Source organism: Aphelocoma coerulescens, chromosome 6 (genome assembly GCF_041296385.1).
Source record: "Aphelocoma coerulescens isolate FSJ_1873_10779 chromosome 6, UR_Acoe_1.0, whole genome shotgun sequence".
Classification (NCBI taxonomy): Eukaryota; Metazoa; Chordata; class Aves; order Passeriformes; family Corvidae; genus Aphelocoma; species Aphelocoma coerulescens.
In genome coordinates, this window is record NC_091020.1 from 16,849,518 (window position 1) to 16,861,677 (window position 12,160).

Genomic DNA, 12,160 nt, shown 5'->3' on the forward strand with positions numbered 1-12,160 from the left:
CCAAGAAAAGTTCTCTTTCAGGACAAGGGAAGTAGAAGAGGCACAAGCGTGAATGGTGTTCCCAGGGACAGGGTTCGGAGGAGTGGGGAACGTTTCATGAGGTGCAGATATGAAATTAATGCTGTTGTGTTTCTTTGTTTAGCAGAGACCGACGCAGTTTCCGCGTGCGTTCAGCATGACGTACCAGCCCGCGGGTCTGAACAGGTGCCTGATAGCTTGTTACAAGCACTCCCTAAAGTTAGGGCTTTGTGCTGGCTTCACTGCAATGCTGGGCAGGAAAGGCACCAGCTAGTCCAGGAAGCACACCCGTCCCTGTTTCCAGCTGGCCTGGGATTCACAGACAGGCTCAGCCTCAGTTTGGCTGTTTCTGTATTTTATTATCAAACTTTGCTTTTCACAGGAGTTTTAAAACGTAGCTGAAACATTCATTCCTGTGTGAGGGGTTTTATGTATGAGATTGGAAAGGGTCCCAACCTTAAAAGGGCCTGTTCCTTTTTGTGTTTGCAGCTGAGCCTCACCAAAGACATTATTTTATCCTAGAATTTCAAAGTTCCCCTTTTTGCATTGGAGATAATAAACTAGGAGCTATCTGGAAGCTTTCTGGCTGTGGCTATGATGGTCAGGTTGTTTAACTGCCCTAAGTCTCTGTATAGCAGTATCAAACTGCCTGGAAGCCTTTGGCTGTTTTTATAATAAAAGCTGGAAGACCAGTGCTTTCGGTAATACTTGGCTAAATTTCTGACTTGTGAATGGGGAGACAAAAGTAACTTCAGCCTCTTGCTGTTGCAGGGTACAAAGACCTGAGATTGTGGTTTAACACAAGCCTGGAAACTTTCTCGTGAGTGAAACCTCAAGCTCAATGCAAGCTCCTTGCATTGGCAGCCATGTCTGCAGCATGGTCCTTTCTAGGCAGTTACAGTGCTGCAGCTGGTAGATGAGCTGACAGATTGTTCCTTATTTGCTTCTGGTAGACTCAGCAGCCTCCTTCAGGGGCTGGGCAAAAGCAGAGCAAGGACAAGGAAAATCTGACTTTGCATTAACCTGATGGGACCATCTGGCAGTCAGACACCATCTTTGGTCTAGTCTGGAGTCCCCTCCATGTGAGAGCGCTCCCTGGAAGCCAGGTAGATTTGGCTGGAAAATTGTAGCTGATCCCTTTCTCTTGCCGGGATCAGCAAAGAGGTGGGTTCCTTCTAGGGCTGTGGCTCACTCTGCTCCTCCTAGCAGGAAGGTCCATTGCCAGCCCTGCTCCATCTTGGATACATGGCATCTCTTTCATCTTTTCCTTGCTGAAACACAGCAAGTTGCAAAGGAATGCTGGGGAAACTGTGGATGAGGCCTTTGATGCTAATATGTTTTTGTTTACAGAGTCATCAAAAGCAAATAAATTACTGCTGGTTTTCAGTGGGAGCCAGAGACCTCAGCTTGCCATTAAAAACCCACTGTAGTCTCCCCAGTGCACAAGCACAGTATGTGTAGGTTCTTCCTTCACACACCTTTCCAGCTGCCTTTAAATTCCTGCCCATCTGTTTTGCTGAGTTATTTGGTACATGGCTGACCTTGCTCTGGGTTTACTTGACATTTATCTGCATCCCCATCCTGAACCCTGCAGATACACAGCCTATCTAAACCCAGCACCTGATCCTGCCACTGCACATGGTGACATGACTGGAGACCTAGTCTATGCTTCATCCTTAGAGGGTGTGTGGTGTAAATGCAGGGCTGTAGTACATATAGAAATAAAGGCAAATATCTCCACTGGATGTGATGTCACAAAGCAGGTGGGGAGGGAGAAGCACCACTGCTGAGCACATCTGGTTTGGGTTGGGAGGTGAGATTTCTCCTCAGTAGGATGCCCAGGCTAGCTTTGAGAAGAGCAGCAGTGAAGGTGGCATTTCTTGTCTGGACAGTGGGACCACAAGTGTGTGCACAGGGAGTTAGTGTATAATGAAACCCCTGCTGCCATTTCTTCATTGCTTTTACAGCCCATGCATTTGCTTATCAGTAGAGTGCTTGATTTTTAGTTTTTGTGTGGACACCCCTGGAGTGTGAGACCAGAGGCACAACATTAGCCAGAAGCCTTTAATGTAAAGTTGTGTATTCAGTGGTGTGTCCTTCAGACAGTATTCTGCAGCTGCTTGATGCTTGAAATACTTGGCTTTGTCCTTCATTAATTTCTTTCTTCTTTCCTTTCTTCCTCCTCTGCATTTTCCCCTCAATTTGGCAATGTAAACCCCAAACAAACCTCAAACAACCCCGCCTCACACTGCCCATGTGGCCACGTGGGCCGGCAGCCGCCCATGGCCGGGGGGTGCGATGCAGGCTCCCATCGCCTCCGTGTATGACCCTCTGCAGAGCTCCGAGCCGAGGCGCAGGCACAGCACCGCCTCCAGCCCCAGCCAGCTCCGAGTGGGGCCCGAGCAGCTGAAGCACGCGGCCCAGGTCTGCCCCAACAGCCCTGTGGAAGTGGAGGTGCCGGGACTCAAAGTGCTGCACGTGCAGTTCAATTCTCCCCTGCAGCTCTATTCGCAGAGCAACATCATGGACACCCTGCAGGGGCAGATCTCTTCTGTTAGCCCTGATTTCCCCAGGTAACCTGCCCACAACCTCTGCAGCCAGCTCAGCACATCTGCTCATCCGCATTTCGGTGTCCACGAGTCCCTCGTCCTCGTCTGTGGCTCATGGCATTGTCCGGTCACAACAAAACAGCATTTACATTTCACCCTTCCAATGTTAGTGCATGACTCTTCACAAGAGCTTTCTCTGCCTTGTGTCTGTGCCCAACACCGTGGGGAACACCCAAGCGTGTTTTTAGCCTGTCAGTATGTCCATTGCTCCCTGCACACCCACACAGCGGGACCTGACAGCAGCTGGTGGCTTTTCTGGAGGAGCCACCTGCAGCAGATGGCTTTGCTAAGGGTAGGAGAACACTTTATCCTGAAAGCTGGTGTTTTTCCTGCACTTGAAATGACTTTTGCTGTTTGTGACTGACAGGTGCTGCCAGTCTTTGTTCTTTTGTTTCATTGGCTATGGATGTGTGCTAAGCTTGTTTCATTTCAGGCTGAAGCAGGTACCCATGGTCTCCATCTCTGGCTGACAGAACTCATGAGTTTGGAGCAGCCTGGCAGGCACCAGGCACATGGAGGGACAGTCTCTGTTCCCACCCCTGCCCACTTGTCTGCAGAGGTTGCTGCAGCACAGGCTACCTCTGCACAAAGGAGTGGAGGATGCTCAACATGCTCTGAGGTCTGTAGACGTGTGGTGAGCCTCAGCATCGCAAGGCCTGGGTCCTGTTTGATGTCTTTGTGGTACTTGGGAACCCCTGGCCCGTGCCTCTAAGTGACAGCCTCTGGATTTTACAGGGAGGACCTCAGTGTCAGGATGGATGAAACAGAAAGCACGTTTATTTCGCAGGAGGGGTCTAGTCAAGAATGAATTGTGAACCTTCTCCTGTGTGACCAAGCAGCTTGCAGGTGTATGACTTGTGGTCCAGGGCACTGGTCAATCCCAGGGCCTCGATAGGACAGAAAAGAACACAGCCAGATTCCATGGCTCCTGGGCTGCTCACAGTTCCCTTCTGGGAACCATGTGCTTCAAAGCAGAAAATCTGGTGTCCTCACCCCTGTACCCACACAGCCAAGCTTTGCCATGTGCCAGCAGCCAAGACATAGCGGGAGGCTGAGGATTTACTCCTGCCTTGTTACTCAGTGCAGTTACTTTCTGTAAGTCACTGCTCTGGCTTGTAGTCAGTGCCATGTGTACCAGAAGTGGTCACACTGCCAGCTCTGTGCTGGCCTGGAGAGCTGATAGTGCTCACAATGGAGCCTGAGACACCAGCAATTGTTTCACAGCAAAAGGGAGTGCTCCAAGCACTGGGCCTTCGTAGCCTTGAGATCCTTGTAAACTTTGCAAAATGGGCTGGCATAAAATAGTAAAATATCATTAGTAAAAAATAAACTCTGCTTTCTGAAAATTCTGTGTAATGCTATGTCTTTATGGTTTTTATTACCATCTTCTTGCCAATACTTAAGGCTCAGTGATCCAGTGTTAGTCAGTGTTTCAAGTTGCCCATGGTAGCAGCAATGAGATCCAGTAATGTGTGTCTAAGACCCAATAAAAGTAGTTGGGGCTGTTCCCTACAAAGTTTCTACAGGAGGGCTCTCGAGTGCATGGTAAAGGACTCCAGTTGCTGGTGATTGCTGCAGATAAAGTACTTGTGTAACAGGAGGTGCCAAAAACCAGCTGGCGTACAGAGACTCACTGTCTTGCAGATAGAATTTCTGTGCCTGTGGCCTTGCATTTTCAAAAGATACACATGCTTTCTGGTGATGTTTTTTAATTTAAGCAGCATAGCCTTCTGCCCTGAGGTGTTTTACTCTGCTGGTACAAATTCAGGCTTGATGCTTTTTACAGTCTTTTGGAAGTCTTGTATGTGCAAGTGTACGTATAGGGTGCATACCTGGGAGAGCTGATCTGTATGTTTCACACTGCCACAATGCACGGTTGAAATGTGATGGCTTTGTTTGACTCTAGTGCTTTTTAAGATGATTTAGCCTTTGCTTTTTGGATGCATGTTACTGAAACATTCTTAGTATGCAATCTGCAATGAAAGGCTTCTTGCATCATGTTTTTACGGGTGGATAGAGCGGTGGAGTATTGAGTTTACATGAGATGAATGTGATGTGGAGCATGGGACATCTTCTGTCTAATAGAAGGCACATAATTATTTTATTTTGGGTAAGAGGCTTCAGTAACTGAGATCCGGGCTTCAAAGGTTCAACTGCTTGCATGTCTAATGTGCTTCCTGCTCCACTGAAAATTGCTAAAGATGGAAGCATTTTATGAAATTCTTTTTATGGAAACAACATTTTATAACTCATGTGATGATTTTACTTCTGATGCTTGAAGAGTTTATTATGTAGAGTAACTCCCGGATGACTCAATTGCTCATTGGCATGGAAAGTATGCAGTTGCCTCCTCAAGAAAAAGATTTCCCTCTGCAATTTAGTCTGAACCTCAGGATGTTTATGTACTTTTCATGCAATCACAGAGTGCAGGAATGGTGAAACTGAGCAGACCATTTACATTTATAAGACTGCATTATGCAATTGAGCCATCAGAGGAGATTTGTCAGCTATTTCATTTTATTATATATGTTTTACTGCAGCTACAGAACACAAGGCAGGCAGGAACTTCCTGTGTCCTTTAGTCCATCCCTTAGTCCAGCATTTGGCAATTTAAACCATTGATTTAAATAATTCCCACTGTATATTTGTCCAAACTATTTTCAAATTCTTTAGTTTGGAGGTTGCTCACCTGTCCATGATAATCTCCTCTGGTATTTCAGTGTCAATAGACATTGGAAAGCTTTTCCCAAGGGATATTCTAAATATCCTCCTGGAGTTTAAGCCTATCCTCTACCCACTGGATGTGGAGGATATCCTAGGTACTGCCTCTAGACTCTTTTTTTTATCCCCAAAGACCCTTCCAGTGGCACAATGACTCCCTGCACTGTAAAAAGCTGCCCCTGAAGCACCTTGGGCTCTAAGTCGACGTGAGGGGTGGCAGCAGCACCTCGGGGCAGCTGCACTGAGGGCTTAGCCTTAGCAGGCAGAAATCTCTGTCCTTGACCTGGTCATTAACCTTAGTGAAGTACTGTAAATGGGCTGTGGCTCAGAGCCTCCACCTATAAAATGGAAATAGTAACACTCACTTGGAAACCAGACTAAATTACTGCCAATCAGGGAATCTTCTAGTTAGATCCTACAGCTGTTACCTTGTGAAGGTGACATTTACAAGCAATTCATAGAGTACTTGCAAAGATTTCTTTTTAATGGAATAAACTTTACTTAGTTTGGGATTCACCGTAGTGTAAGGTAGTTTATGCATGCAGGGAACATGCGTGGATGGCACAGATACCACGTGGGATTGCCATCCCAGCACATGAATTCTTTATCTTCCTATTAACAGAGCAGTGATTTCCTGGGCAGAAGTTTAGTTGCTGGAGTGTATGGTAGCTGTGAAGCAGGGAGAACCCTTGGGCAACTGGCTGGGGGCAGTCGGCGTGCACAGACAGCCCAGCGTGCCAGTCCCACCCGGAGCACGTCCAGCACCTCCGTGTTCATGACCTCTTGTCGTGCATGTGCTTTGCACGTTCATTCTTCAGTCATATGATGCATTCTGAAAGGTTTGCTGGAGGGATCGGCTTTAGTTTCATCTGTTTAACAAGTGTATTCTCTTTTCCTTCCTCAGTTTAGATCAGCATAACCAGACTCCAGGCAACATTGCCATAGACAAACAATCTGAGGTTTACAAGATGCTGCAGGAGAACCAAGAGTCAAATGAGCCACCCAGACAGTCTGCTTCATTTCTTGTGTTGCAGGAGATCTTGGAGTCAGAGGAGAAAGGTGAGTACTTACTGCACACTGGATCTGAGTGCACTCTTCTGCTCTGCCATTCTTTGGGCTGAGTAGCATTTAAAACTTTATTTTCCTTTTAGCTGTTGATTGTTCAAGGTAACATGTGTAGATGGTTTCTACAAAAACCTACAGACCCTGTCACTAATTTGATTCCTTAATATCCTCTCACTGATTAGTTTCAGTGTCTATGGGCCCATATCATTGCTTGATCATTGAGTGCTCCAGAAATAAACCCTTGTAATATTGAGTGATCAAAAAGGAATTTTAAAAGTCACAAAACCTTCTATAGTTTCTTTAAAGTTTTACCCCCTTTTAAGATAATATTCACTGATTAAAGACCATCTTAGATTCAAGACTTTGGATGTTATCACAATATACTGCTCTTCAGTGAGTTCTAGTGCTTCTGAACTCCATCCCCCTACACAAGAAAAAGTATCCACTTGTGCAGCTGAATGTAAAAATACAGAAGCTGGGTTACAGTGAGCAGTTCATAGCTTTTAACCTCTGAAAATTCGCTCTTCTTGGCATTCTTGATCTGACATCTGAACTTGTGCAGTTCAGAGCTATAGACTTAAAGATAAAAGGCCAATTAACTTACTAGGGGCTAAATAGTGCTCTTTTCTCCCCTTAAATAAAATAAAATAAACAAATGAATGGGAAAAGAATTCCAAGAATGACCTTTTTTTGTCCTTAGGCCAGTTGAGACTCTGTCTTTTGTGTTATTAGCTTGGCAGTGGTGCATTCAGTTTAATCCAAAAAAAGCCTGGTGCTGAGATACCACAAAGAGAAACAGATCAGCCAAATGCTGGTAGGTCTGAGGGATCTGTAGGGAAACAGCAAAATGAAGGAAATAAGGAAACAACAGGAAGAAAGAAACCAGGATCGTGGAGTCTTTAATATGCTGTTAAAATACCTACCTGAAAGCATCTTTTAAATATTGAGTGTTTGCAGCTTGCCCTCAGGGTTCAGCTCCTGCATGGAAGGAGTAGCCAGGACTTCTCACGAAGCCAAGGTCCTCCCCTGTGCTTAGTAGTGGTGAAGAAGATAAGAAGCAAAAGCCTCTCTGTTTTATCTTTCTTTGAAGATTTGCAGCATTGTTGGGATTCTCTGGCACAAGGTTTGCCTGTCCTATCACGGGCCGGCCGGGATAGGCTCTGGCATTATTCCACAGTGGGCTGATAATGCCCCATGGCCCAGCCTGTCGTGCTCCGGCCAGCATCAAACACATACTGCTGCGAGTCAGATCGTTCCGTGTGATAAATGGCACATTGGATGGCGGCTTCTCCCAGCCTGGCTCCAGGCAATGGCTTGTGAATGGCAGCTGTGAGCCATCCCCAGCTGGGACAGGGCCCTTGGGGCATCACTGACTGGGCTTCGCTGACTCACACTGGCTGAGAGCCTGGGCCAGACACAGCGGCCGAGTGTGGGTGTCTGGAAGCACCGCGGCTTGTCTTTTAAGACCGGACCTTGTACTCAAAAGTGGAGAGTGTTCCACTGGGTGGAACATGCCATGTTTCCTGTGGGTGTTTGATTAAGAGAGATTTAAAAACGTGCTGTCAGTGTTGCTGATAAGAGCAAAGTGCTGGTTGAGGCAGAGGGAATGAACAGAAGTGATAGGGAAGAGGCTGAAAATGTGATTGCTGCTGCTTGCTTCCCAGTGAGGGTCACTTGCAGCAGCTCTTGGAGGGCAGGTGCTTCTTGCTGTGTTCGGAGGGTTAGGGAACTTGCACCTCTGGACCAGCATCTGCACGGAGCTGAGTACAAACCTCTGAGCTGAAGGCTGCCCTAAAGGCAAACCAGTGCAGCATCACCCGCCCCACAGCTGAGGTAGGCATTTCCTCCCTTTTCCTTCAGCTCTTCCATCACTGACGCTGCCCTGGGCTGTGGTGAGTTCCTGACCTTGCTGGTCACCAGGGTGTGTCTTTGGAGGGTGTTTCCGCCGCTTCACTGGGAATGCCCATTGTAAGTGTGCTCTTGGTTTGACACTGGTCAAGAAGGGTTTCATCAGTGTCCCTCACAGTCCAAGGTGTTTCTGATGAAATATGGGAGTCTCAGCAGCCTCCTTCCCTTGTTAACTGTGGAACTCCTTGGAAAAGTCATATAGGTAAGATTAGTCCCATCATTGGTGTCATTTTGTAAAAGGCTCCTTTTTCCCTGCAGATATTTAAAGGCTTGCCTCATATCCCACATCTAGGATCCACTGCTGGTTTAGGCATCCAGGTCAGCACTTCTCCTGTGAAGACCCTGCAGGAATTCCCTGCCCCAGAGAAGTTGCAATAGGGAGATACCTGGAGCATGCTGTGCAACAGCAGGGGAGTGCAAGGTTATCCCCAGTGTCCCAGGGCTCTGCAAGAAGGAGTTTGTTAACCAAATCTTCCAGGAGTCTTGGGAAAACCAGCTCCACTGTAAAACAGCAGACTGGAAAAGGACTTTGTCAGTCTTCTCTAGCCTGCCAGGACACCCACCTCTTTCTGAGCTCAAATCTGGGAATCAGCTTGACCCTGAGTGTGTGATCAGGACACATCAGGCAGACTCCAGTGCTGCCAAGGCTGGGGCTTTGCTTTGCTTTGTGCATCTGTGCATGTGAGACACATCAGCTGAAGTCTGATGGGCTTTTAAGATGAGCAGATACTCTCATCTGACTGCCCACCAACTCAGGCCCTCACATTTCCAGGGCCAGGTTCAGCTGTGTCCCTCCTCTCCTTCCTCCCCACACATCCCTAAATCCCTTCCCACTTTCTATGCATGAATCCCTGCCTCAGAGCTGGGGTTAAAGAATGTCATGCCCCCAGCAGAGCAGCTGCTTGGGAGGAGCAGCCTCGAGCCACGCATCTCACATGCTCTGAAGCACTCTCCTTCCACCCCCAGGGGACCCTACCAAACTGTCTGGATTTAGGAGCGTCAAAGCCCCTACCACAAAGGTGGCCTCATCGATTGGGAACGCCCAGAAGCTGCCCATGTGCGACAAGTGTGGATCTGGCATTGTGTAAGTAAGCCTGTCCCTGGGGTTGCAGGTGAGCAGCCCATGCCTGTGCCAGGGGCTGAGGTACTGCACCCAAACAACTTCACCTACCCACGTCCAGTGCACCCAGGAGACTCGAGGCACATTTGTTCTCAGCAGCTTTAATAACACTAACTTTGCAATTCCCCGCAGTGAGGCAGGAGTTTGCATCTACAGATCTGTATCAGTGGAAACCAGAGCAAGTCCCTGTGAGACAAACCTTGAGGCAGTTGTTGCTGCAGTGTTCTGCTTCTTAGCTGAAATCTGTTTACAGCATTTGGAAACAAAATGACCTTTCCATTCAGGGCCTGTGTATTTAATGCATTTCCTGTCTCAGTGCTCCCAGGTGTGGCATGGAGACTTGCCTTGGTGGTCAGAGGCGGTGGGGACTGCAGAGCTGCATTCTGGTCCCCACTCTCCTGTAAGACCTCACACCTCCACTGTGTCTATGCAGATGGTTTTTTTGTCTTTATTAAAGTGGGTAAAATCCAACTCCAGCACACCTGGGGTTTGGGTTTGATAGAGAGCTGCTGCACCCTAAGTGTGACCACATGAGGCACCCGACCCACGTCTTTGAGTTGATCAGTTTTTCCACCTCAAATTCTTCCCTGCAGCCCCCTTAACTTAAAGTTGACTACACAGCAGCCAAGTACTGGTAGCCAAACCTGCATTGTAATGGCAGAATTCTGATTTCTCAGATGCTGCCCACCACAGGCTATCAGATTGTTACTGAGACCCAATACACTGTGATTGCATGGTCCTGGCATGCCTGGAGCATCTGGACCAGCAGAGATTAGAGAGGCAATCCATACCCTGTAAAATATGAATCAGAGACAAACCCTGTAATTATTCTACCAGCTGAGTAGGTCTGGAGAGAAAGCACAAGGCCCTGAATAGCACTCAAAACTAATGAATTACAGAAAATAGAGATGGCTGCTGGAACAAAATAATACTGGAAAATTGTTGTGTTGGGGCTGATGGTAGTTAACAAATTGCTGTGTAGTTTTTGTAGTTTTCATAGTCATCTGTTGGGTTAAGCTGTGACGTCTTCCAGTAAGAGCTGGCCCACATTTGGCTGGATCTGTTCACTGCAGCTCCCGAGCAGCTGTGTCTGAGATGAAAACCAGGATCTGGTCTCTGTGCTTCTCCCACATGGACCTGGCATATCAGTCACTAGCAAAAAGGGCAGTGCTGGCTGTGCAGCCTTCATCCCTGCAGTTCTGCATTTGTGCTGCCATCCAGTTGGTTTGTACCTGGATTTTGCTCCCGCAACAGTCAGGCTACTGCCTGCCATTTGATCCTGGGCATTTGAATGCTGTTGTGCCCTCTGCAGCCACCAGCTAAAGATGCCATCACAGTAATTCTTGCCACCACAGGTGGCTGTCCCTGTGAAACTTACACAGATCAATGCTGGGAAACTTTCTAGAGAAGAGTTGCTATGCCAGCACATGCTGGGCTTCTAAAAGCACTGTTAACATCTGCCTGACCAGAGGTAGGGCCTGTACTTTGACTTGTCAGGAGCAGAAGAAAACTTCACCTTCAGGACTGGTGTGGGTCTGGGCTGAGTGGGAGGTGGCTGGGGAGAGGGAGACAGTGGTGGGCACTGAGGGGTGCTGGTTCCTTCCCCAGAGGAATGTTTGTGAAGATCCGGGACAAGCAGCGCCATCCTGAGTGCTACGTGTGCAGCGACTGTGGCACCAATCTCAAGCAGAAAGGACACTTCTTTGTGGAAGACCAAATCTACTGCGAGAGGCACGCACGGGAACGGGTGATTCCCCCGGAGGGCTATGAGGTGGTCACCGTCTTCCCAAAGTAAACCATGCTGCTCACAAAGCCAGTGTGGATGGGTTATTCTCTGCTGATTTTCCTTGGAGAGCATTATCCCTACCCCCTGCAGAATCTTGTTTGCAGTAAGGAATGCTAGGCATGGCTTTGAATTTCCTTGTCATTATTAATCCTCCATCTGTTCACATGAGATGTCACTGATGTCACTAATTGTTCAACATTCTTTTAATCCTCTCACTGGTTTTTTTTAATACACAATTTTTTTCCTTCATTGTGCTGTCAATCACACAGGAAAATCAGAGGCCAAAGTCAGATTATAACTTTTCTGTATTCCAGTTATTTGCCATCTGTTTGCCTTCAATAAATGGGGTGAATTCACAAGGCAGAATTGTCTGCTTTCTGCTGTTTTCCTTGTGCACTGGATAGGGGATCCCTGGGCAGCAGAAGAGGTGCCCAGTCCATGGCTCTGTTTATCCTGGACAATAGTGGGAAGGATTTACAAAGTTGAGTCAGACTGGTCCTACTGCCAGCTGAGCTGTGAGCAGCTGCCTGCTGGCACCCAGCAAGGGGCAGCTGAGCACAGCCAAGCCTCAGAGCAGACTGGTGGCCTGTCCCCAGTCCAAGGCAGCCAAGAGCTGCCTCCTCTGTGTCCAGCACTGCTTCATGATGATGGGACTGGGCACATCAGTGTTTCCTGCTACTGCATCACCCCAGATGCGCCTTTGTTCCACACAGTCACAAACTGAGCTCTATGAGAAAAATGATCACTTGATGCTTGCTGGAAACCAGGGAATCCTAGAGCAAAGAGGGAAGGTTTGAGTGGCCACGGTCTCTGTTCTGGCTCCCCCTGGGGGAAGCACATGTGGCTGCCCAAGGCATCACCCTGCTCCTAGTGCCGCTGCTGTGCACAGCTGCTGGAGGGTGCTTTTGGGGTGATGTGGAGAGGGGAGCACAT

The 12,160-nt window shown here is 47.9% G+C and overlaps 1 protein-coding gene across 2 annotated transcripts in view; it reads left to right on the forward strand.

Moving 5' to 3' along the window:
- PDLIM1 (PDZ and LIM domain 1) overlaps positions 1-11,593 on the forward strand; it is a 44,314-nt gene extending 32,721 nt beyond the window's left edge. The window contains exons 5-8 of one of the 2 annotated variants that reach the window (XM_069019456.1): positions 2,295-2,591; positions 6,253-6,407; positions 9,288-9,405; positions 11,050-11,593. In XM_069019456.1, the coding sequence (XP_068875557.1) occupies positions 2,295-2,591; positions 6,253-6,407; positions 9,288-9,405; positions 11,050-11,236 (757 nt within the window). In that variant the 3' untranslated portion in view covers positions 11,237-11,593. The remainder of the gene's footprint in view (positions 1-2,294; positions 2,592-6,252; positions 6,408-9,287; positions 9,406-11,049) is intronic. The other variant, XM_069019455.1, reaches the window with a different exon arrangement.
- Positions 11,594-12,160: the final 567 nt, after the last annotated feature.